At 38.9% G+C, this 24,689-nt stretch overlaps 5 protein-coding genes across 7 annotated transcripts; 4 read left to right on the top strand and 1 right to left on the bottom strand.

Annotated features, from left to right (window-relative positions):
* The first annotated feature begins 85 nt into the window (after nt 1-85).
* On the top strand, nt 86-916 carry LOC135588554 (ubiquitin-ribosomal protein eS31z fusion protein). Its single transcript, XM_065080729.1, has one exon. The coding sequence runs from the start codon at nt 189-191 to the stop codon at nt 660-662; it is 474 nt and encodes a 157-aa protein (XP_064936801.1). The 5' UTR covers nt 86-188; the 3' UTR covers nt 663-916.
* Nucleotides 917-1,577: 661 nt separating this feature from the next.
* LOC135588553 (YTH domain-containing protein ECT4-like) lies at nt 1,578-7,583 on the bottom strand. Of its 2 annotated transcripts, none has more exons than XM_065080727.1 (8): nt 7,363-7,583; nt 6,589-6,652; nt 6,140-6,287; nt 5,978-6,051; nt 5,385-5,894; nt 4,518-5,006; nt 4,203-4,415; nt 1,578-2,979 (listed from the first exon to the last, which is right to left on the bottom strand). In XM_065080727.1, exons 2-8 carry the CDS (start codon nt 6,628-6,630, stop codon nt 1,945-1,947), a joined length of 2,511 nt encoding a protein of 836 aa, XP_064936799.1. In that variant the 5' UTR covers nt 6,631-6,652; nt 7,363-7,583; the 3' UTR covers nt 1,578-1,944. The 2 variants fall into 2 exon arrangements, with proteins under 2 accessions (XP_064936799.1, XP_064936798.1); XM_065080726.1 differs by having other exon boundaries at nt 7,311-7,583.
* A 501-nt stretch (nt 7,584-8,084) lies between these two features.
* LOC135581223 (Golgi apparatus membrane protein-like protein ECHIDNA) lies at nt 8,085-11,679 on the top strand. The gene is made up of 6 exons (XM_065080728.1): nt 8,085-8,173; nt 8,502-8,558; nt 8,647-8,850; nt 8,954-9,013; nt 10,659-10,785; nt 11,305-11,679. Exons 1-6 carry the CDS (start codon nt 8,159-8,161, stop codon nt 11,391-11,393), a joined length of 552 nt encoding a protein of 183 aa, XP_064936800.1. The 5' UTR covers nt 8,085-8,158; the 3' UTR covers nt 11,394-11,679.
* A 2,559-nt stretch (nt 11,680-14,238) lies between these two features.
* On the top strand, nt 14,239-15,397 carry LOC103996460 (transcription factor MYB2). The gene is made up of 3 exons (XM_009417382.3): nt 14,239-14,454; nt 14,544-14,673; nt 14,760-15,397. The coding sequence occupies exons 1-3, from the start codon at nt 14,295-14,297 to the stop codon at nt 15,277-15,279; spliced, it is 810 nt and encodes a 269-aa protein (XP_009415657.3). The 5' UTR covers nt 14,239-14,294; the 3' UTR covers nt 15,280-15,397.
* Nucleotides 15,398-16,643: 1,246 nt separating this feature from the next.
* LOC103995901 (nuclear poly(A) polymerase 3) lies at nt 16,644-23,920 on the top strand. 2 transcript variants are annotated; one of them, XM_065080730.1, is made up of 11 exons: nt 16,644-17,089; nt 17,191-17,268; nt 17,661-17,768; nt 17,904-17,966; nt 18,055-18,216; nt 18,664-18,777; nt 20,208-20,270; nt 20,370-20,669; nt 22,433-22,597; nt 22,713-23,497; nt 23,624-23,920. In XM_065080730.1, the coding sequence occupies exons 1-10, from the start codon at nt 16,805-16,807 to the stop codon at nt 23,103-23,105; spliced, it is 1,731 nt and encodes a 576-aa protein (XP_064936802.1). In that variant the 5' UTR covers nt 16,644-16,804; the 3' UTR covers nt 23,106-23,497; nt 23,624-23,920. The 2 variants fall into 2 exon arrangements, with proteins under 2 accessions (XP_064936802.1, XP_009414915.2); XM_009416640.3 differs by having other exon boundaries at nt 16,646-17,089; nt 22,427-22,597.
* The last annotated feature ends 769 nt before the right edge of the window (nt 23,921-24,689 follow it).

A 24,689-nucleotide genomic window follows, 5' to 3' on the forward strand; every position in this document is an offset into this window, starting at 1 on the left:
ATCATTCGGTACACGGAAACTAAGATACCGGCGGGTTTGCACACCGCGCCCACCTTTCGGTATAAGACCTCTTCCCCCGTGTCGGGAACCCTAACCTTTCTACGCGGATTAGCTCGTGAGGCCCGAACTCGTAACCTGACAACCGCGGCGGCGGCGGCGGCGGCACCCGGCCACTGAACGCCGGAAAGATGCAGATCTTCGTGAAGACCCTTACGGGGAAGACAATCACCCTCGAGGTGGAGTCCTCGGACACGATCGATAACGTCAAGGCCAAGATCCAGGACAAGGAAGGGATCCCTCCAGACCAGCAGCGCCTCATCTTCGCCGGGAAGCAGCTCGAGGACGGCCGCACCCTCGCCGACTACAACATCCAGAAGGAGTCCACCCTCCACCTCGTCCTCCGCCTCCGCGGTGGCGCCAAGAAGCGCAAGAAGAAGACCTACACCAAGCCCAAGAAGATCAAGCACAAGAAGAAGAAGGTCAAGCTCGCCGTGCTCCAGTTCTACAAGGTCGACGACGCTACCGGCAAGGTCACCAGGCTGCGGAAGGAGTGCCCCAACGCGGAGTGCGGCGCCGGCACTTTCATGGCCAACCACTTCGACCGCCACTACTGCGGAAAGTGCGGCCTCACCTACGTCTACCAGAAGTCTCAAGGTGAGTGACCAGTTGCTGTTCTGGACAAAAAATTAGGTGCATTATCTGCAAGAAGGCATCTTTCATCTGCTTTTAGCTTTGATCGAATGTTTAGCTGATGTTCTTAGGGCAAAACAATCAGTGCCAACCAAATTTTGAGATGGAAACTTTAGATTGCCCCTATGTTTCGGATGATGGATTATAATCTTGTTGTTTTCGGGTTAGACTCTGTGATTGCATTTTTGATGAATTGGTTATGTTATATTTCCTGGTTGGTGGTTCATTGGTTGAATTGATGCAAGAGTAATTGATGTGTATTTATACACTGTCTTTGGCTTACCATTTCATGTTATTGTAATAGTATCTATCTTATATGATCATGAAAAGGAAACAACTTCATCTTTTGCATCAAGTTTTGATATATTTGTCAAAATCATTGTTTATAAGATATGTAAGACTCTAAAGAGTAAAAGTTTGACTATCTACAAATTAGATTAGATTAGAGATTTGATTCAAAGATCATCTTTTCAACAATCAACATGTGATATTTTACTCTGATCTGATTAGCCCGACATCATTGTGGGCTAATCTTTATGATGTTGCAATCAATATTTTGGGAGTGTAATGAATCTCTACGCAAGATTGCTTTAAGAAGCTACAAAAGGCTGATTCGTTAGAAGGAAGAAGATATGATATGGAATAATGCGTTTGATAAAGATTAATCTCATTGTTATTTACTGGTACTAACCACAATTTACCAATCCTAACACGGATTAAACAATGATGCCAAACTATATATATCCAAGAAGAGATTTGCTTGCCCAAACAACAACAGTGCTCCATTTGACGCTATAAGATGCATCACCAATGTTTCTAGTCAAATCTTTGAATCAAGCAATTAAAAGAATAAGAACAGCCACCGCAGTAAGGATAACAAACAGCGATGCACCAATTCATCCCACTATGTTGCATTTCATCTTTTGGATGTCATATGAAAAGAAAAAGAGTTACATCCTGTAAGAACGCAAAATAAGATTTCATCAACAGTGAAGAAAGAATCCCCACCTCCCTAAACCTTTCCCAAAAACATAACTGCGCCAATCAAAAACAAGAAAGGAGAAATGGAAAACTAAATAAACTCTGCTTGCAGATAAAACCCTGGCAGAGCAAATGGATTCAAGAAAAAAAGCTCCTAGATATTGGGGCACTATGGGATGGATGATCATGAATGAGACCAGTAAGGATCAACAGCAAAAGCAATTAGCATGATAACAATATAGACCACAGTATCATTTCCTTGGTCGCTGACCGTCAGGCGACATACAGCCTTGGTCCTTTGAATTCGGTAGACTTTGCCCGGACACTCATAACCCTAGAGGGAGATTCACCAAGGTCAACCTTGATTTGCATTGATCCAACCTTAACCACGTCAGGGGGGATGACCTCTAAGCCCATGGTTGTACCTTGCTTGGGATCAACGGAACGCATACCAGTTTTTATGATAGCATTAGTATCTTTGCTGTCTCCGGATAAGTAGTAGGGTTCAAAATCCGAAGATTCTGAGGAGTGCTCGCTGGTCTTCGCCTGTCCCCCACTAGGGCCTGTTTTACCTACACCATTGACATCATTGGGACTAACAAGGTTCCCATCTGGCTTTGGAGATTGTTGAATTTTCTGCTTTGCCTGCATTCCATCCTCTCTTGGAGATACTGCAAAACTTGGTGGTTTAATTTCTGATTTTGGCAGCTGATTCATCACAAGGTTATGCTGTTTTTCATCCAGTTTTGCAGAATTTACTGCAGGTTCTGACTTGGCATTCCCCATCGGAAACTGAATCTCACTTGATTGCATCCCACCTGCTACAAAATGCAGGTCTTTTGTATCGGTGGAACTGTTCCCATCCGCTTTGAAAGGCAACAAGCTGACAGCAGGACTAAACTGTTTTCCATCTGTTCTCTGGGATTTATCAACTGCAACACCCGAATGCTTTCCATCTATTTTTGGAGGCCTAGAAGCTGAATCATCTTGCATTTTCTCTCTAGATTTTAATGGCTGTGCTGCTGCATCATCAGTTTGATATTCCACTGCCTGGGAGATTTGCACCACAGCACTTGAATGGTTTTCACCTACTCTAGGAGGGTGGTCAGCTTTCCCATCAGGTCCACTACGAGCAACAACTGCAGGAACATGAAGAGAAGCAGTGTAGCTCCTCCCAAAATGTCTAATTTTGTCTTCCATCATCTTTTTTTGCCGCACTTCATAAAACATGAAGTCATCAAGTATCGATGTTCTCAGCAAACTCGTCTTAAAAATACTCAGCATATTAATGCCAGTGCTGTATGGTATCTGAATGCATAAACTACATCAGCAATCTCATATAATCAAAACAATGACATTCAAACTAGTCTTAAAAATACTCAGCATATTAATGCCTGCGCTGTATGGTATCTGAATGCATAAACTACATCAGCAATCTCATATAATCAAAGCAATGATCTTCAAACAAGTCTTAAAAATACTCAGCATATTAATGCCTGCGCTGTATGGTATCTGAATGCATAAACTACATTAGCAATCTCAGATAATCAAAACAATGATCTTCAGTAAATCAAAACAAACGTGAGCATGATTGCTGAAAGAAATAGATTTTTGCAAAACATATTGCATAACCACCTAAAAACTATTCTAAGCAGAAACAAACTTGTGATGAAGCAAAATTCCTTCATCAATCTTCGCATGATAGACTAATATCCCCAAAATTGCATATTATGAAATGCATCAAAAAGGGGCAAATAAGTACTGATGCAATGTGTGGAAGTGTAAGGTTACAGCTGAAACTGCAATTCATCATATAAAAATACACTAGATAGTTAAAGAACCCATTGAAATTTCCAACAGAGGAACTACAAACAAACATCAGCTAGATTTACAACCCTAACCTATCAACAAAATCAGAACTTTCAGTTCCAAGAACAAGAAAAATGCACTAAGAGTATATTTATATACATGGAGTTTAAATGCAAGAACTGCATCCTATATACGAACACCATAAGAACATTGTCCACAGGTGAAAAAAAGGCACCACACATTATATGTTCATCATGTGTTTTTTTATTCTATGTTCATCTTGGGCTTTTTGCATGGCTTAAGCAAAGCGTGAAAGTAGCAACAAACCATACTTCCTCAAGTCTATTCCATCCTTATCATAGTGTGGGATAAAAGCAAATATTTTAGAACTAAGCTTGAATTAAGTTTGCCCATGCTTCTGAAAATGATCAATTGTACTAAGAAGCCATTCCATTTATAACTATGCCATACTTCTGCTTAATGGAAAGAATTTATTGTAAAGTGTGAAAAACACTTATTTCAGTGTGGATATATGAAAGAAACATACAAGTCAATCTAGACAATTATCATAATATCCTAAGTATTCACCACCTAAAACAATACATTTGTTTGGAAGCAGTATATAGGGAGGCATTACTGTTCCTATAAACATTATCTTCCTAGCAGATACATAACCTGAAAATTTGATGTCAACAATATGGAAGCTACCGAGTAAAACATACCTCTTGTGTGTCTCTGCTATTAGTTACAGGTTTATTTTCATTGTTCTCTAGTATGATGTGCCGGAGACTAGCATTTGATACGTCCTTGATCACATGCCACTTCACAGGGAAGCTGCCAGACCATTTATCTTGCTGCCAAAAATCCATATCCTGGTCAAAATCAACAGGGCCAACCATCTCAGCAAGACCACAAAACTGCCCACTTGCATTGACCTGATGCAAATCTTTTTTCTGTCAGAACAGGTCATCAAATAATTTGCAAAAATGGGAAGGACAACTCAAAAGCAGAAATGTTTGAGAGAAAAAATCACCCACGGAATAGAAAAGAAAGACAGGGCACTTTCTTGATTTTCCTGCAGATTTTATTTGAGCATCTTCATATGCACTATTAAGCCTCTTGTTGCCATTAGGGGTACTTGACCATACATTATATTTTATACTCTTATGCACATCATCCTCACTGTAAGATTTGATCACAAAGAACTTTGCATCTGGATAGTTGACAGGGAAGTCATCCTTATTATAATCATCAGGGCTGATAATAATGCATCCTCCTTGAACATCACTAGCACTTATTTGAGATAGACCAGCTAACTCAACACCTGATGAGGTCGACTGATCCTTTAACCTGTTTTTACTTTCCTTATTCTGTTCCCCTAAAACATAAGGGTGTCTGCCCCCATCTGTAACATCATCTTTAGATTGGAGTCGTCGTCTCTGCTCATCCTGACCGGCCCACCCAAAAACATTTGGCTGCCGATTTGTTAAGCCTCTGGATGATGGTCCAGCAACTGTACCATGACTCTGTCCAAAAAGAAATCCTTCCATGTGAAAATTCATATGTTAATCGAATTGGATCACAAGAACATACAGCCTGATAGATTAACAGATTGATATGCAAGATATTTTAGAACATCAAAGTAACAAGCAATCGAAGAGCATAGCAGGATTAGCAACCATGAACATTAAAGAATAAAATACACAATGATAATGTAGAAAAATATGTCATCGTCAGCATCAAGTATACAACACCTCAAAAAATTATTCAACAGGAAATTGTGGTCCCCCAAAAATAAGGCTCAAATAAGGGCAGCCATTACAGAAAATCATGACAGACACCCATAGATATAATAGATATGATAGCAGGACAACATTCCAAAATTTATATAGCTTTAAAAATACCTGATGCCGAGTAGTGCCACTAGCATGCATCATAGATTCATGCGATGAAGACTGATTACTTGGTTGAATGTTAAACTGCGATCCATCTGATGGTTTAAATGCTGCTAGATTCTTATGTAGTGGCTGAGAAGTATCTAACATCACTGATGGACTCATTGAAGTTGCCAGTTGAGAAGCAGCAGCTACACTAACAGATGCTTGTGTTGGAACTTTTGTGCTTGCATTAGCAGGTCTAGTAGCCACTGATGTACTGGCACCGAACAGAAATGGATCCATTGATCTACTAGTCACAAAATCAGAACTAGGTTGAACAATAACTGGAATATATGCAGGTGAAGAAATTGGGGGTTGGTATGAGGGACTACTCAGATACTGTTGTGTTCCTAAAAATGAACCATCTAGACCTGTAACAGCACCAGGTACATAAGACGTATATTGGTTGAAGGGAGACTGAGCATATACATAGCCAGGGGAGTAATACACATAAGGCAAACTTTCAGCTTGCAGACCCTGCCAAAAGAAAATCAAATTACAAGCTAATTAATGGTAAAAAAATAACATTTTTTTTCTCATAAAAAAATACTTGAACTTACCATGTAATGAAGATCTTGTCCATCTAACCCAAAAATGCCATGGTGGTCACCCCATTCACCAGGCGATTCATATGCTGGATGGATATATTTAACAGATCAGACAGAGTTGTTCAAAAGGTCTGCACTTAAGTAGCAGGTACAACCTGCAAACACACGACTTACCAGGACAAAGATAGCCATAATGGTTGGCAGCAGGATAGTTCGGTCTTCGGTCAAAAGTATACTCTGGATGCAGTTCATTACCCATAAACTCTGTGCCAGCCAGTGGAGGAATCATAGTGGCATTTGGAATGGTCCCAACACCAGGCATCTAAAATCCAAATGAGATGATGAGCCCTCACTAGTGTTGATACCTAATATGACTACAAATATTATATGTAGTTGTGATGTCCTAAAGAATAAGAAGTGCTATCATGGAACAAAGAAATACCAAATAACAAAAAGTTCTTACAGATAATCCTGAACTTTTCCTTAGAACCACCACACAAAAAAATTGAACATTTAATAACTCATGATTGGCAACTATGAACCATGACCACTCAGGATCTTCCCATTTTGTGCAATTATAACAAGGGAAATTCTAAATACAAACTATTCAACAACAAGAATACCATGTACGTTTCTGTGCTTCCAGTATCAGAAACAGGATGCATCTTCTCTCCAGAACAACTGTCCCTGCAGAAGGCAAAGAAAAGAGTGAAAATGCATACATCTATTATTACCTAGGTTACCAAGATATGCAAGAATCAAGTGTATTAAAGAAGCCAAAAACGAAATACACTACATATTCTGATGTCAACTGATACAACAAGCCTGTCAATACACTTGGAAACAGCTAGCAAAATGTCTCAATGCAATTTACCAATTCAATTTAAAATCTTTATAAAGAAGCCGCATAAGCCCTCCCATGTTCACTTTCTACAAACTGTTGGATACTAGAGAAGGTTCCAACCAATCAACTTGAACAGAGAATAACAAAAGAAAAGGTTGTAAAGGAATACATATACAGAGAGAGAGAGAGAGAGAGAGAGAGAGAGAGAAAATCGACAAGTAGGATAGAACCTACAAAAATTGCATAAAATTGATTCAAGTATCCAACAAACGGACATTCAACTGCTAAAATCGGCCAATTAAATGCACGCGACCGTAACCTTAAACATAATTCTACCGTGATATGGGAGCAAAACCCTAAAAAATGACCTAAAAACCCTGTGAAATCTTACAGATGGTACCAAAACCCCGTGGCAGAGCACATAAGAAAGGCCAAAGATGGGACCTTTACGGCGTAGAGATGATTGCACGATTCCGTGAAGAGGAAAAGAAGGGAACTAACCAGAAACGGGAAAGCGAAACCAATCTCAAGACATCGACGACCAGGCGAGTACCGTAAGGGGTCGAAGGAAACGGAGGATGAGGGGAGAAATGGGCTTCTCGATTACGGCGGCAATCTCCGGCACCATAACTCGGCCAAATTCTGGTGCAGAGATGCGCCTCGCAGAAACCTTAACCCTAGATCGGAGGAGACTCGCGCATTGGAGAGGTAAAGCGAAAAGGGGCAGCGAAGGCTCCCATTAAAAAAGGCAGCTTTACGAGACGCAGCGAGGAAAGCGTTGTTGAGAGCCTTTGTAGAACGCTTAAAATACCAAATGTATCCCTAACTCCCTCTATTCGATGTAAATTAGTACCGTCTGGAGATGCGACAACGAGTCAAGTGTAAGGGTAATATAGGAATCATAAAAGAAAGAACCAAAATAGGGAAGTTTCTGGGCATCGGCGGGGTTCCATCCGGAAGATACACCAATCTCAAAGCACGATGGCCTCGTCGATTTAGGATGATGATCACATGTTGCCAATAAAAATTTTGGATTAACTTTATTATTTATCGTCATCGATCCATCATAACTTTGGTCAATTTAGGACTTGAAGTAGCCATTAAGTCAATTAAGGGGATAACGTATAATTAAGATTAATATGTGGATGTATCCACCTGTCATAATATGATAATATATTACATTAATATATGGATTATGGATTTTATATGGAGGATACGAATGTACTAAAAGAAACGATAAAGGGCAATTGGGTCATTTTAAAGGCTGCAAGAATAGAAATGCGGGAGTCCAGTAGGGAGCCTTCTTACCGGCTAAGAAACCCCTCGCAGCTGCTCGCGGAAGGAACGAGATGGATCGGGTGCAGGTGATCCCTCTCTCCCACCAACGAAGAACCCTAATCGCGTCCCTCCCATCCTCTCAGTCTCTGTCGTCAATGGATGTCACCAATTCGCAGTCTCCATGCCGCCGCTGGCATTCCCCAATCTGTTATTTTCGTGTCAGATCTTCCAAGGGTTTTTTGCTCTCTTGGAGTGCCGGTGAATAAAGACGAGATCTTTCTCTACACTTAATTGAGAAAGACAAGTTGGATTCTTGTCCATAGATCTCGTCTCTTGTGCCGTAGATTTTAGTTCATTTCGGCTCCTTTTGATTACTGCTTGATATTGTTCTGTGACATGTGCTTCTGTTTGCAGCCTTCGGGGGAGAATTATGCCAATCCTAGAACTTGCTTCTTCCATGTTCTCTTCAAGGTGTGTTCTTGGGCGTCGTATACTTCTATTTTGTTCCTGGGGTTTTGTCAGATCCAAGTTGTAATTTGTGTAGCTTTGATGTTGATAGGCTGCAGCTCTGGCTTTCTACGTGCTCTCGGCGCTCTTTGTTAGTAGTTTTGTGATCATATTTGTGGTCACCGTCTTCCTTGCGGCTCTCGATTTCTGGGTCGTCAAGAATGTCAGTGGTAGGATTTTGGTTGGGCTGAGGTGGTGGAATGAGATTGATGAGCAAGGAGAGAGCGTGTGGAAGTTCCAATGCCTGGATCAGGAGGTTCTCACCCTCTCTACTTATCTTTAGATTTGTTTGGTAGATCAATTTACCGGGTACGATGTGAATTCCATCTCTTTTACTTCTGATTCTCTATTTTTCCCAGTCTCTTGCGCGTATGAATAAGAAGGATTCGTGGCTTTTTTGGTGGACTCTTTATCTCACGGTACGCTATCAAGTTCATGCTATTAATACGGATCTCTTGATTATGACCAATCTTTGACTGGGAATATAGCTATCATGCTTTTTATGTTGGTTTGTAGTTTCCATCATTTCTTAGTCACATGTTCTTATGAATGCTAAACAGGTACTATTTACGATCGAATCTTCTAGCTTTATAGAAGAGTTTTAGGAACTAGAAATCTAACAATTGATGAACAGTCTAAGAATATGTTCCACTCTCATTACAAGGATTGGGCATGCTTGCTTTACATCCATGTTATACACTACTGTCAACATCTTTGCTTGACTATTATTTATTGATTCAGAGAACACAGACGTTCATCTTTATACATAGGCTTTAATGGTGCAGAGACACATATGAAAGCATGTGACTGACTATCTATGGCTTGGTCTAAACATAAGTGTGGAAAAAAAGGTTGGAAACTAAGAAGAAAAATAGTCATGTGTCTCTATATTCAAATCACAAAACATTTATAGTAATATATGTTCTTTCTGACTGTAGATGCTCTTCCCCATAGTATTATGGTAGAAAAAATTTAGATCACTTGCTGTGGAACAGATTTCAGTTAAGAAGAGGACTGATATGTCTTGAACGAGCATGTGAAAAGGCTGTAGCAAGATGGAACACCAGTGATAAGATGTCTGGAATGATGGTAGCATGTCCTAGGATCATTTCCTTTCAGGTTTGACTGTAAGTTGCCTTCAAAACAGCTAATAAATTACTGCAGCAAGGATCACTGAATCACTCCAGCAGTCCATTATAACTAAAAAGAAGCAGCAAACAATGGGTTAGATCATCTTCAAATAAGCTGGTTAATATAGCCCATAACCAATTAAAATCAGAACCAAAATTCTATGAACTTGATATTACGTCAAATCTAAGTTAAATCCTAGATAAAATTCAAACTAATCATTAACGATTAAAATCTCAGTTTGATACCGCTTTCAACACCTCATCAGACTGGTATGGTACTGTTATACTGGGTCGAATTATAACCTATACTGCCTGCTTTCATTCAAAAAAAAATTTGTACACCAGTTGGTACATTGTATGGTCCAGTGTTGATTCTTGGTCGAACTGCTGGATATCAGTCTGTATGTTCTGGTCCAACCAGTATTTCAAAACCTGCCAACAATCTTAAATGAATTTCTATCGCTGATCGGTAAGCCTCCAGCCTCTCCATTCAGGGAAATGAGTACGTTCAGAATATCTTAGAATCACCTGTCATGGATATCCACGTGTATTTTTCAGACAGGTGATGTGTATATCCATAGTTTTGCTACCTTTCAAAGTTATTCTGCTTGTACAATTTACTCTACCCTATTTATTCACTTTTCCATCTGGGAAGGCATGGTTCGATTTAATATTTCAGCATTCTTTTCTCACTGTCATTGTTGTTTTCACTGTTTTCTCTCTATTACTAAACCTTCAGTTGTTTTCTCTCAATCAGTATCTGCGTAGCTATAAAAGATACGTTAATTGATTAGTAATAGTTAAATCATTGATATATTATACATTAATTGATTTTCAGAAGTTAAATCATATACATTAATTGATATGCAGAAGTTAAATTATTGATTTATTATTAAGTTGAATTTTTTAATTTTCCTAAATTCATGAAATGCAGGCTGTTTCTTGGATTTTCCTTGGGGTATTCTCACTTATAAGGTTTCAGGCAGATTATCTACTAGTTGTAGGAGTTTGTTTAAGCCTCAGCATTGCAAATATTGTTGGCTTCACTAAATGTCGTAAAGGTACATATTTTATGTGATTCTATTTGATTATTCCATTGTCTTTTCTAGCATGCTTTTGATTATGAACCCAAATTGCTCAAACACATAGCCTTTGATGTCGCCATGAGATTTTTTATGATGCACAACCCATTAGGTGAGTTAAACCTTAAACGATAAGTTTAACATTCCATTGGCTTATTTATCTCCTTGTTATTTTGAGTTATAAAATGTTGCAAAATTGCTGCCAAATTGAAATGACTAAACATGTTTTTATTTCTTAAGAGAAGTTTCATCAAAGAGCCATAGTCAAACTTCATTAGCATTAGAGTATGTCTTTCAGTATTCACATTAATTTTCTCATGATTTCAGGATAAAAGATATTACTATTTCTGTTCTTTTCTACAGTAACCTTTTTGCTTTCCTATTCTAAAACATGTGAAATCTGTTTTTCTTCGTGGGAAACTTAAACAAGGGATTCTACAAAGTAATTATTTGCTTTCTTTTGACTTTTACCTCAGTTGTTCCTCTTCTGTGTTCCAGATGCCAAGAAACAGATCCAACAATTTGCTACCAAGACTATTGCATCACAATTCACATCTTCATTACAGTCGGCATTCAGTGTTGTCTGAGATGGGCAAATGAAGAGAGGATATGGTGTAAATTAATATCTGTGGTTTTTTACTTTTGGGAAGAAGCAATTTCATCTTCTTTTTCTCTTCGACTTTGTGGGATGTCTTCCCACCCTAAAAGAAAAAAGAAAAACTTTGTAGACATAAGCAAACTTTCGTCTGTCTGTATCTTAGTTTCCTGCATTGTCTGAGGTATTTTCTTTGTCGAGTCTGCATTACAATTGTCTCCTTTGAGAATGAAGGAAAAAAAAATATATATGAGATGATTATAATTTTGACTGGGAAACTTTGTCGAGTCTGCATTACAAACTTTGTCGAGTTTGCTCAGCAATTAAAGGTTTGGAGCGATAAGGTGCATTCATTCAAAGGTGTAGTGGGAAATGTGAAGGATAGCTCTTCTTCCACACTTCACTTTCTCTTTCTTCAGTACTATGATTCCATTAATCAAACACTACTGTGCTTGTCATAACTCTTGCCTACTGTTTCAATAACATGCTTAAGTAGAGAAATCTCTCCTTTCTCAAAAGCTGAGCTTTTGCATGAGCAAAGAAGGAGAGTTGGAGAGAGCAAAAGATTCATTCTAGTTATTGTGTCATGGTTAGCAAAGACAATATCCAAGTTGGTTAGTTCATTATTGCATATGTAATAGGTTATGTCCAACATATGTATGTATGTGGTTTAAGGCAACTGCATCAGAAGGATCTTGGAAATCTTGGTCTCCTGCATTATTAGCATCTCTTTTTCTAATGAGGACTTAACTAAGCAATCATATCATGTTTTAGTTCTTTTGCAAATGTTATCTCATCTTAAAAAAAGCTTGTCTTCCCTTTTCTAAACTATGCTAGACTTGTCAGAGAACTGAAAGGAAAAGTGTTTTGTAAGCTTAACACTACAAAATTTAATTTGATTCTTAACTATTCCAAACAAATTTCTATGTTTTTGTTGTTCTTTCCATTTGCCTATTAAAAGAGATTAAAAAAGATTAGCTTAACTTATATACCAGTAAAAATATACAATGTATTCCATGAACAACAGGTCAAATAAACATCAAAGAAACTTGAAAGTATGATAACCACATTACTGCCAGTCTGGTTCGAATTCCTTGCTCATCCAAGCTACAGCATCTATTCAACATGTCAAATAAACTGTAAGCCAAAGCATTGGGAAAACAAGAATGATTCATTTGAAATGCAGTACAAGAAACTGAAATCTATCTGACCAGGAAAAATCTTCTTCTTGTGAAGTTGAGAATCCACAACACTTGATTCAGTACTTCTCAAGCAGCACCAGAGGGTCATCACCTAACTCATGTTTGGTATGTTACCATGTTGACTTGAAATCTGGAGAGTGCAACTCTGAAGAAAAAAGCTGATATCAAATCATAAGTTGAAATCGACACCGAAAGGAATTTGCTGGCTTGATCCGAACATTTTACACTCAAACTAATCACCCGAACACGACGTTTATTGGATTAAAATCAATCATCCTCGTCATGATCCAGCAATTGTCAAGTTGGTGGCCGATGCATTTGAAGTCTATAGACTATTGGCAAAGGTAGAATTAAAGAAGCATTATCTACATGATGATGTTAGGGTCAAAGACGCTTCATAGCAATGTTGATGATTCCATTTGAATCAATCACTATCAAATGTACCTTCTTTTCTCAATTTCTGCTCAATCGTCTCATAGTTTTCCTCCAATAGAAAAGTTCAAAAGTCCTCTCCACCATTACATGTGAACAAAGAAAGCATTGTGTGGCTTTCATGGAAGACCATGTTTGGACTTTTGTAGAGATTTCAGGAATTAGAGGAAGAGAGAAGCCTCTTCTAGAATGTTTAGACTAATCTGATGACGTTGATGTTAATGTAATTGAACTTTGCAGTCTGATTAAGATGTTTGGTGCCACACTTCTTTCTCCTTAGAATTCATCTTGTTGGAGAACAAAAATTAGACAAAAAGGTTGTCCTTCAACTGATTTCGCTGTATCGATAAGGTTTCGAAATTGTTATGAACAATTAGAGTAGCTAAACTTCTGAAGTTGACAAGAATTGGACAATCAACAAATCGATGTGAGTATATCTTTGAAAGGGATTAGTTGCATAATTTCTTATCATGTGAATTGTTTCTTTGCTTGAGTTATGGACTCTTTCATATGTTCTGTTCATCCTGAGTACTTTAGGCCCTAATGATCTATTGACAGATCCAAGCATATAAGAAAGGAAGTGTTTCAATGCATACTTGGCTGCTTGAAAGAGTTGTGGAAGAGAAACTGTTGTAGTAAGAGTGTCAAAAGTGATTTTAGGTCTCCTTCATAATATTTGTAGGGCTCTAAAGCTACCTATGCATCAGAAGATAAAAGAAGAAGAAGAAGTCATCTTTGTAGCCAAACCAGTAGTTCAAGCAACATGAAGTGTTGCATCAGTCACATGTATCTGTTCTCTCATTGATTTTGTTTGCTTTGGATCTTCTTCATCTTTGTCCAAGCTGTGTGCATGGGTCAAACATATCCAACTCACCACTTTGACACTCTCACTAGCCACAGCTTCTAGACTGTCAAACCCCATGAGGAGTAGCAAGCAGCCATTTTGTTTTGTTCTACAAGAAGGTGGCAATCCACCCCATGCCATTTAGCAGCATGCAAAAGAACAGACAATGAGATGGACCAGTGGTTCATGTCAGTCAAACTAAGACCATCTTGTTTCATCCTCAGCTCTTGGCATCAGGTCAAAACCGGGGTTAGTCTTCTCATCTCATCATGAACCTCTACTTCAGGCTTTAGAGAGCTTAAACTAGTCTTGTTACTCCACACCACCCTCTATAAATGCCCAATGCCACTCATTCCATCTCTTAAGCTCTCAGCACTTCTCTCTCTCTTTCTCTCTCTCTCTCAGGCTCTCCTTCATGGGGCTCAATGGAATGGCTCGTTGCTCTGCCACACCAACAAGGGAGCACGAGATGGACTTGAGAAAAGGTCCCTGGACTGTGGAAGAAGATCTTGTGCTGATGAACTATATCGGTAGCCATGGCGAGGGCAAGTGGAACTCACTTGCCCGCTGTGCAGGTAGCCAATTCATGCTTTGTCTTGATCCATTCCGATCATGGTGAATCACTCTGTTCTTTATCTGGTAATCATTCTTGGTCCTGTTACAGGTCTCAGAAGAACGGGCAAGAGCTGTCGGCTTCGATGGATGAACTATCTCCGCCCGGATGTCCGCCGCGGTAACATCACTCCCGAAGAGCAACTCCTCATCCTCGAGCTTCACTCTCGTTGGGGAAACCGGTGAGTAATCTCGATGAAGATCTCTCGGTGATGATGCTCTCCTTGCAGCTTAGCCCTGAACAGAGTCCCACGCCATCTTCTCGTAGGTGGTCGAAGATAGCGCAGCGGTTGCCGGGGCGGACCGACAACGAGATCAAGAACTACTGGAGAACGAGAGTGCAAAAGCACGCGAGGCATCTCCGGTGCGACGTCAACAGCAAGCAGTTCAAGGACGTCATGAGGTACCTGTGGATGCCTCGGCTGGTCGAGAGGATCCGGGCGGCTTCCGGCAGCTCCGCCACCTGCGTGCATCAGAATGTTGCAGCTCCATCGACTCGCGAATGGCCCGCAGAGGGAAGTGTTGAGCTTGGTCAAGCGAAGACCAGCCCGGTCGACTCCGAGATGCAGCTCTCGTCAGCTTCAGAGTCCGACGACTGCTTCGCCAACAGCATGCAGGGATGTGAGAATGGAAGTGATGATTGGTTTCAGGAAGCAGACTTCACTGCTTGTTGGCCGCAGCCTCTGCCAAGTCCTGGAGTTTGTGCTGCTGACTTGGGGTCGCTGGATTTGGATGGGTGTGGATGGGAGGAGAGCTTGTGGAGTATAGAAGACGTTCGAGGAGAATGAAGCAAAGGGAAGATAGAAGAATGTGTTGGGAAATCTTAATTCCTCCCCTCATTTTCTCCTCTAATTAAGGAACTGTATCTGATTCTTTCAGATTAATGGACTAATTATTCTCCCTAAATTTGGATGTGTCTAAATCTCATATATTACTTTAAATTTCTTCAAAGGTAAAAAAGAATTGCCAAGCAGATGAGGGATAGACAGAGAAACAATCCACAGTTTTCAAAGTAGACTAAATACATGCAGATTGTTGGATTTGGAATGAAGCTTCTTCAAAGGTAAGTGGAGGTCTCCATCCTATTTCACTGTGCCATCAAAGGAATTATTTCCACACTCTCTACATTTCCTATCTATCCATCCATCTCCTTTCTTTTCTTTTGCATGCTCATGTCAATAGTGCTTCTCATGGAGCAAAGCTGCAAGTAGTGCTTGCAAATTTGCAGGCTATCTACTTGTATTCTGCAATTAAAATCTTGCATCCTATTCTCCTGAGCTTTTCATTTTTTGGTCACAGGAGCACTTTCACTAAATCTGTCCATGGCCAAAAAACCTATCAATTTCATAGTGACTGGCTCTGAAACTATGATTCTAGATGATATGACTCTGCACCAATTAGTCAAAATGTAAACAAGGAAAGTTTTGGCTGCTAATTTTCCTCTAAAACTCCTAAAGTCCTCCACATGTCACTGAATAAAGAAGTCTTTATCTAGAATGTTGAACATGTCACAAAAGTACAGACCTTGGCATGCCAAACTGATATCACTATCTCAACAAAAGCACTTATTTTAAGTTTGATTGTTCATCACATTCACATTGGATAATATTATATACATACATACATACATAAGCTATGTATTATATCACTAAGGGCCATACTACTACTTCTAACCCAATCATTGGTTACCCCCATCATAATGTATTCAAAAAAGCTTGAGGATTGCTCCTTTTCTTTTTGGATGATCCAATTAATGCTCTACATTTCCAGCCAATTGCACTTGTAATAATTTCTTGTACCATTTGGTGAACATTGTTGAGTGCACGTGCTTGGAAGACACCGGCTCGAATTTGCACGTGCCATCCGGTCCGGTTCGTAGCTTGTGTTCTTGATGGGCGGGCTAAGTCCAGTCATTTGGGCTGGAAGGTCATTTGATGGGCCCGCCCATATAACTTGAACTCTCTGGAAACTTCCTGAGCTCCGCGTACATGTACTTGCGCGCCATGTGGGATTGGAGCCCATCCCACCTGTGGCCACGAATTCAAATCTCCCCTACGATTGGCATTCCCGTAAATCCTTGCCGCCCCAAGCCAACCCCACCCCACGCTTCCCATCTCGCCCTTCGCTATATAAACCTCCTCCCCGAACACCACCACCACTTCCTTTTACTTCATTCGTTTTTACGAAGCTTTCCATTTCATTCCTTCGCTTTCCAGCTCTCGTCCGCTCTCGTCCTGGTCCGCGTGCCCTCACTCGCCACCTTCGATCATCGCCATCCGCTGCCCGCCGGCGCCGATCCCGACCGTCCGTTTCATGGCCTATGCGTTACCCGGCGAGAGGAGGATCACCGTGCTGCCACCCCCGCCGCCCGTCTGTCTGGTCGACCCCGGAACCCTAATCCTTCCACCGCCGCCGCCTGTGGCTTACCTGGTGCCCCTCGGCGCCGTCCCGCGCCCTGGCCATCAGGGCCCCGTCTTCGTTCAGAACCCGGTACTGGTCCCGAGGAACCACAGCCTCGCCTACCCTCCTGTGATCCTGCGCTTGAATCCCGCGTTTTTGATGCAGATGGATGAGCAGAGGACGCGATCCCTTCTTCAGGTCCGGATCGCTTGCTGTTGCCTTTTTTCCTTTTCTAACTCGTCCCTGATTTTGCCCTAATTTCGTTTCATATTATTTTATGTGAATTCTTTTTGTTGCAGTTTATGGCTCAAGAGGGTCTTGAGCCATCTCCGGAAGAGGAGATGAAGAGGAAAACTGCGATCGATCAGCTTAAACAGGTTTGAGGATTTTGCAATATCTCTTCTTTGGAAAAATAGTTGTCATGGGACGAGCGTGTGATGGATTGTTTATCAAACTAAACATGTTGTTTTTGTTCTTGTCGACGTCATAGGTGTCAGATTCGGTTGTGCTCCTTTCCTATTATAGAGTTGTTTGTTGGAGTATAACATGGTCATAAGAATCTCAATTTTGAGCCTAATTGTTGTGATGTTTTAAGACACAGGAAATCTATGGTTAGATATATAATAGGTCCCGGTGTGTTGGTGGGTTTTGGTTCTTTGTTTTTATCTATTACATATTTCTTGAACACATTCGTTATGAGAGCCTTCCTATCTATAACATTGCTTTCATGCAAGGAAAGTTAACATGATGGTCTTGCATCCACTAACAGATAGTTCTGGCATGGATAAAGAAGGTTGCTTGGCAGCGTCGTCTGCCAAAGGATGTAATTCCCGATGCAGGTGCAACTGTTCTTACATATGGTTCATATGGTTTAGGGGTAAGTATGGTTGGTATTGACTCCAGAAGTTAGAATGTGTATTATTTGCTAATTTCATAGCTTTTGTCCTTACAACATTCTAGATTCTTGTCCTTGACCATTTGGAATTCCCTAACAAAAGCTTCATTGCTTCAGGTGCATGGACCTGAATCTGACATTGATGCACTGTGTGTTGGTCCTTATTTTGCGACTTTGGAAGTGAGTTATATCTCATGTCCAATTGCTTGCTGTTTTTCTTTGTTTTGAAAGGGATATTGTTTTTGAAATGCTCATGTATGCATTGCAGGAGGACTTTTTCATTATTCTGCACTCAATGCTAGAGAGCCAGACAGAAGTTTCAGAAATTCACTGTGTCAAGAGTGCCAAAGTTCCATTAATGCGCTTTAAATTCAATGGAATTTCCATTGATTTTCCATATGCTCGGATTCCAGCTATTTCTGTTACTGAAGTATGTATATTGTAGTAGATCCATAATTGCTCATTTTGGTTTGCATGGGTTATTTTCAAGTTAAAAATTTCCGGTGTTTGTAATCCTACACATGTTTAAGCAATCCATGATACTACTTGGGAAAATTGTAAGATGTTTTAATTATCTATTGTTGTTTGAATCATGCACATGAGGTTTACCTTTCTACATAATATCTAACATTGCTAAAATATTATTAAGTATTATGATCCAAATATTCTGGACATTTTCTTGCGAAATTGGGTGCAAATTTAAATGTATTGTTGTGTACATCATGCAATTTTTTGTCTACCATCCTATGTAATGTTACACATGTTTAGAATATGATCAAGTATACGGATTCATTATGCTTCTGGACTTTGATTACAGTAAGTGGAAGTTGTTGTTTTGAAAGCTCCTCAATAATGGTCGCCACTGTTCAAATTGCAGTCTGTAAATGTTTTTGATCCCTCCGTGTTGGCACAAGTTGATGATACTAGTTGGAGAAGCCTCTCTGGAGTACGTGCTAATAAACGCATCCTTCAGTTAGTGCCAAATTTGAAGGTACTTGTGTTTCAAAATGACCAGTTTTTAAAAGTTAAAGTCTTTCTTATAACATTTTTTAGGCCATTTCTTATCAATCTTCTTTAATTCAGTTTTATAATATTTGCAATTTGAAGTTTCTGCACATATATTCATGTGTTAGTTGAGTCCTTATGTCCGCATTGTGCTTTTCACTTTATGACAAATGGGGATCAGGGCCATTCTAATTTTAGGGTGTGGGTCTCATAAATACTTGCATAAACAATGAGTCTAAGAACTGAAAGTCTAAGGTTTATTTGGAAGCTGAAAAACATGTTAACATCCAACTGGCATTCAATTGGTTCAGATAACCTTTTATCACACATGATATTTTGGTTAATGAATGAACCTGCAGTGTTCTTAAATACTGAGTATTGTTGTCACAAATGAATTCTTGGAACTGGGTAAGTATGGTTATCTGATACATCTTTGTCATCAACAATTGTTATTACTTGTATATCTTAGGCATTTTAGGATATAAAGCAGGATATCTTCAAAATTTAAATATCCCTGTGGAATTGATGCTCTCTATATGGAATAAATGATATCAGGATCAGTCTGATGGGAGAATTGAGGTTGTAGGAAAATTGAATTAGAAGCAAGAATAAATGAAAAACAAATACCATTAGGTTGTCATAAAATAAGATCCGACTGGTCATGCTTTTATACCTTATTTACATAGATATTTTTATAATTAATATTTTTTATCTTGGTCATTTTCAAACTCGAAATAATTATCCAGACCTTCTGCCTGATCTGCAGCAGCGTAACAGTTATTTCATAAACTTAATGGTACTTTTGCTATTTTAACAATACTTTGATTTAGTAAATACTTCATTCAATACAATGTTTTCAGAAGACTTGTCCAATAATATTATCAATTTATTCATCTATTTGTTTCTCAACTAGACATATCTTTTTTTTTCTTCTTGATATGCTCATCGATACTTGAATGAAAGATTTAAATCTTGATTCGGTACCCCGATTTTGGTAACTGGTTGAATTGGTAGGGTTCCGATATACCAAGCTATACACCAGCCCATTCCACCTGATTTCACTAAAAAAATAATAAAAATTTGGATACCGATTGGTACCAACTGTATGGTTCGGTATTGGTCCTTGGTTCAGATCAATAAATACAAGTAGCAACTGGTATGTGATTCCTTGCTTGAATTGTTATAGAACATGATCAATCTTGGAGGCAAAAAATGTGTGGGCACACACAAAAAAGAACAAAAACTTACCTGACATGTTTTCAGAAAAGAAGAAATTTATAATTTCTAAATTACGCTCCCACAAATATAGATCAGTTTAGAAGCCTTGAATGCTTATCTTGTTGTGCATGTCTGCTTTATCATTTTCATATAGATGTTGTTTTGTGGATTAACTTTTCTTGTGAGTTTGATGCACAGAACTTCCAGTCCATGTTACGATGTGTTAAATTATGGGCAAGAAGGCGTGGTGTCTACTCCCATGTATGATCTTTTCCACTTTGTTTTATCTGCAAATTCTTCTAGAAAATTTATTGTGTCTAAAGTACTACTTGTAAGTTCTCTACCTTGTTTTCTCTGCAGTTATTTGGTTTCTTTGGAGGAATCCATTTGGCAATACTTGCAGCTTATGTTTGTCAGAGATACCCTAATGCTAGTGCCAGTGCTCTCTTATGTCTTTTCTTTGAGACATTTTCGAAATGGCCCTGGCCTGAGCCAGTAGTTTTAAACGATCCATCAATACCATATAGGCATCCTGATGGGCGCTCAGTCATGCCTATTATGATGCCTTGTAGCCCATTCGAATGGTGTCACTCCAATATCACGAGAAGCACCTACAAAAAAATTGTTTCTGAATTCCAGCATGGATATGTCTTGACTAGGGTAAGAGTTTCTCTTTAGCCTGTGAATTCAATTTTACATATCTAACAATTGTTGGCTTAATTATGTATACTTTTGATCAGGAAACTAAAGAATGCAATATGCTAATGCCAACCTTGTGTATATTGCATGCTTTTAGGAAGTGTTCTGTTTTTGCTATTAATTCTTTCATGTTGTGATCACTTTTTATTCCTTATCTATCTTTAGCCCATGAGTTACTTGTGTTAATTATGTTAAATATAGCTTTCTTCAGTTCTAAGATTTATGGAATCTTCAGGGACGCACAAGTTTTTTTGATTTGAGGATTGATGTTGAGAGTTAAGATTTTGTTATCTTCAGTTTTTTAAAGAAGAAACTAGAAAAGTGAGCGATCAGTTCACCTAGATTAGATAAATATAATTACAAGAACTGTTGGTTTTGTTAGAACTTTTATGAGCATGATAAATGCTATCACTTGATTCTTGAGGAGACAAATGTGCTTTTTGATAAAATACACATCCATTTTACTCTTGTAGATAGGGTCAAGATGGCCACAAGGGGCTTGCTAATAAAGCAAGTCATGCTGACTAGGCCGAAATTCCATTTGAGCCAAGTTTATGTGGTAGAACGAACCTCAGCCCAGCAATAGCCCATGGCTTTGGCTAGGTTGTAGAATCTAGAAACTTGGGCTTGGCACTACCCCACAAAGTCAAACATTCAGCATAAGTTGGTTCACTACTTCTCATACCAAATTGGTTAACTTAATTAGAAAACTCCTCTGGGTTTGTTAATGTGTATACTAGGTACATCCTTAATTCTACACAATTTGAACATCATCGAGTTGTGATGTGACAGTTGATTTTGCATGACTATGTGGCATCCCAAGCTACTCCTATTAGCATTGTCATGGCAGAAGAAAAATAAAGAAATATGGGTTTATCTCTTCCACGATTGCTAAGTATCAGCACAATCTCAAATGTGCCTTCAGTTGGCCTAAACTTGTGTATTGGTCATGATGCATTTGCTGCTTGGGGGATATCGATGTGTATTCTTGGTTAATTTGAAAGTAGAATTATTCTTTTTTTTTCATATGAAGTTTTAAGTTCCTGCATACCACAATTCACATTGGTGTATTTCATGGTTTTTCAAGAACATGCTGTAACCATAGGTTGTTGATTTGCTTCATGAGAATCTTCATTTAGTTGTTCACTTCATCTGCTAAATTGATCACATCATATCATTAAACTAATTGACCTTTTTTTTTTTCTTTTTTACTTGGATTTCATGGCAAAAAAGCCTTTGCAATGCTAAATAACTTTTTGTTGGTCCATGTTAAGTCTCATTTTACCTGTTTGTGGGATATTTTGCTCTCTATTTGAGTTTTGGAATCAAAGTTTTAACGATGTATTAGGACTTTGAATACTGCAGTTCTATATAAGTAGAGTAAAAAGATGCTATATGTGTTCAGGGATGATTGTTAACACATGTTCAAGGTTATCATTAATAAATTATGGTTAGTAGTAAAAGAGTTTTATATAGTACTCTCATCATGAACACTTGAGTTTTGGTTTAATGTATGTAATATGCTTAAAATCTAATTGGTTGTTTGATTCCTTTATTTGTATGGTTCCACATGCAATCTTGCATGTGACATGACAGTTGCTTGTCGTATGGGCACATCTCATCGATTTCCTGATGATATCTTAATATTTCAGGGCATTCATAATCAATCATCTTTAAGTACAAATTTTGATTAATTAGATTAGTTTATATGCTCTCAGTTGCAGGATCCTGGTAGGATGGAATTCAGGTGGAATAATCTATTTGAAGCATATCCATATACCACCAAACACACTCACTTTCTGCAGATTTTGCTTACTGCTGATAATGACGATGAACTACAAGAGTGGGTAGGATGGGTGAAGTCGCGCATCCGTGGTCTACTACTTAAGGTTTTTATTGCTTACTTATTTTTCTCTCACAACCCCTGGACGCTTTGATGACTTCAGTTTTTTTTCGCTTTCTTTGTTTGTCATTTTAACCTGTTTCTTTCTTTGATGACTTCAGTTAGAGATGGTACAGGAATATTGCGACCCGAATCCTACAGAAAATGTCGATCACAATATAACTGAGCCAAACATTGTATTCTACTGGGGTCTGTCACCCAAAGGGAACACCATAAATATTGGCTCTCTGAAAAAGGATTTCATGAAGAGTATTAATACAGATCAATTTGCTGATGAGAACCATACTCATTGTAAGCTGGCTTTGTCAATTGTACAATACTCTCAGCTTCCCAAAAGTTTGCGGCTTGATGCTGGTAGTGCAAAAGGGTCAAAACCTTGTGGGAAGATATTAGATAACAATTACTTACCGAAGCCAGTTTACTCACAGTATCTGCCACAGGATTTTGTGGGTTATGATGTGGCTAATGAACAGCACCGAGCTGCTGCTGGTTAGAACTACGTAGCACTCGATGTTATGGCAAAGATGCACCAGCATTAGATTGTGTATTGCAGCTCCGGAAGAAGTGATTCTGCATTCACACTTGTGTTTCTGCGCTGGGTTGTTTGGTTGAACAACTTCAATGTGTTTGTGAAGGGATTTGAAGAGCAGTCTACCTGTTGCCATTGTTTTGCTTGTAAAGAAAGGGGAAGACACCTGGGCATTATATCACACATTATTTTGTGATGTTCTCTATATCACACATTATTTTGTGAAAAGTTTAGGGATATGATAAGACAAGGTCATGTTGCACTGAATGGAGAACTACACCTCGGCGATGCAACCAACTGGGTGTGTGTATGTCAACCTTTTCTCTCAATTCTCGCATGTGCTCGCAAATATTACAGGTTGGTTTCCATTGATTTGTGTTTGACATACTGTAATAGTTCCAGATGTTGTTTATATAATTCTTGTGACTCTTTAACATTCTGCTAACTATTAACATATGTCATCACAATAATGACTGCATGCAGCCATCTTCTGGGAAATATTACATGTAGAACACACAATGACGACGGCGTCTGTGAAAGGAAGCTACTTTATGGTTGGATGTAAAACTGGGTTGAAGGTTCACATTGTTCAATGTGCATTGCAGGGTGAGACCAGCCACAGGGTTGTATAATCTGTGGAGATGGCCTTGGCCTTGGAAGTTGACTAAATTGTATCTTGTAGTATTTATTATACAAGATAGAAAAAGGCAAAACCTGTGTTGGTTGTGAATTTGTTTTCTGCTTTGACTCAAGTAGTAAATGACATTGTTGTTATTGCAATTTGAAATGTGTATATGCATTTAAACTTTTTCTCTGTTATAATTGGATTTATAATTAGAATTGCAGTATTTTGCACTTGGCAGGTTGGATATCAATTAGATTGGGGGGGCCACTGCTTCATAGCTCGTTTCGCGATTCAGATCATGTGAATAGCGGGGTTTTCTTTCAGGTCTAGAGACACGTCGTCATTTGGTCGTGCAAACTTTTCCTTCATTTGGTCGTCCAAACTTTTCTCCATGCCTGTCTTGCATTACTTGTCTCGATTCTCTTCGAGTAAGAAGTTTATATGTTATTATTGTTGGTAAATATCAACGTATACTCTTGGGTTAATTACATATAGTTAGTTACCTTTAATATTCTGATATTTATATTTTTAAAAATTATATTAATACAAAAGTGAAATATTTAAGTTTATTTGTCTTAATGTTATTAGTTTTATCAACGAAAATATAAAAATAAAAAATAATTTTAATGTTTTAGTTAGTGATGGTGAATGATGTTGATGGTAGCAGGTAGTGGTGTTGTTGGGGGTTGAATGATTATTGTTGATGAAAAGAGTAGTAGCGAGAGGTAAGAGACGTTTTGCATTGACGTCAATGTCAACGTAGTTACTGAACGGTCCTTTTATCGTTTTGTATTTGTGTCGATGTTGACGTAATTGTCAAGCAATGAAAGAGTCAGTTGATGTAAATGTCGAGCGACATTGCTTTGCACTTGCATCAATGTCGATGCAGATGCAAAGCAACCCTCACCTCTCGTCGTGATTCTC

Source organism: Musa acuminata, chromosome BXJ1-8 (assembly GCF_036884655.1).
Source record: "Musa acuminata AAA Group cultivar baxijiao chromosome BXJ1-8, Cavendish_Baxijiao_AAA, whole genome shotgun sequence".
NCBI lineage: Eukaryota > Viridiplantae > Streptophyta > Magnoliopsida > Zingiberales > Musaceae > Musa > Musa acuminata.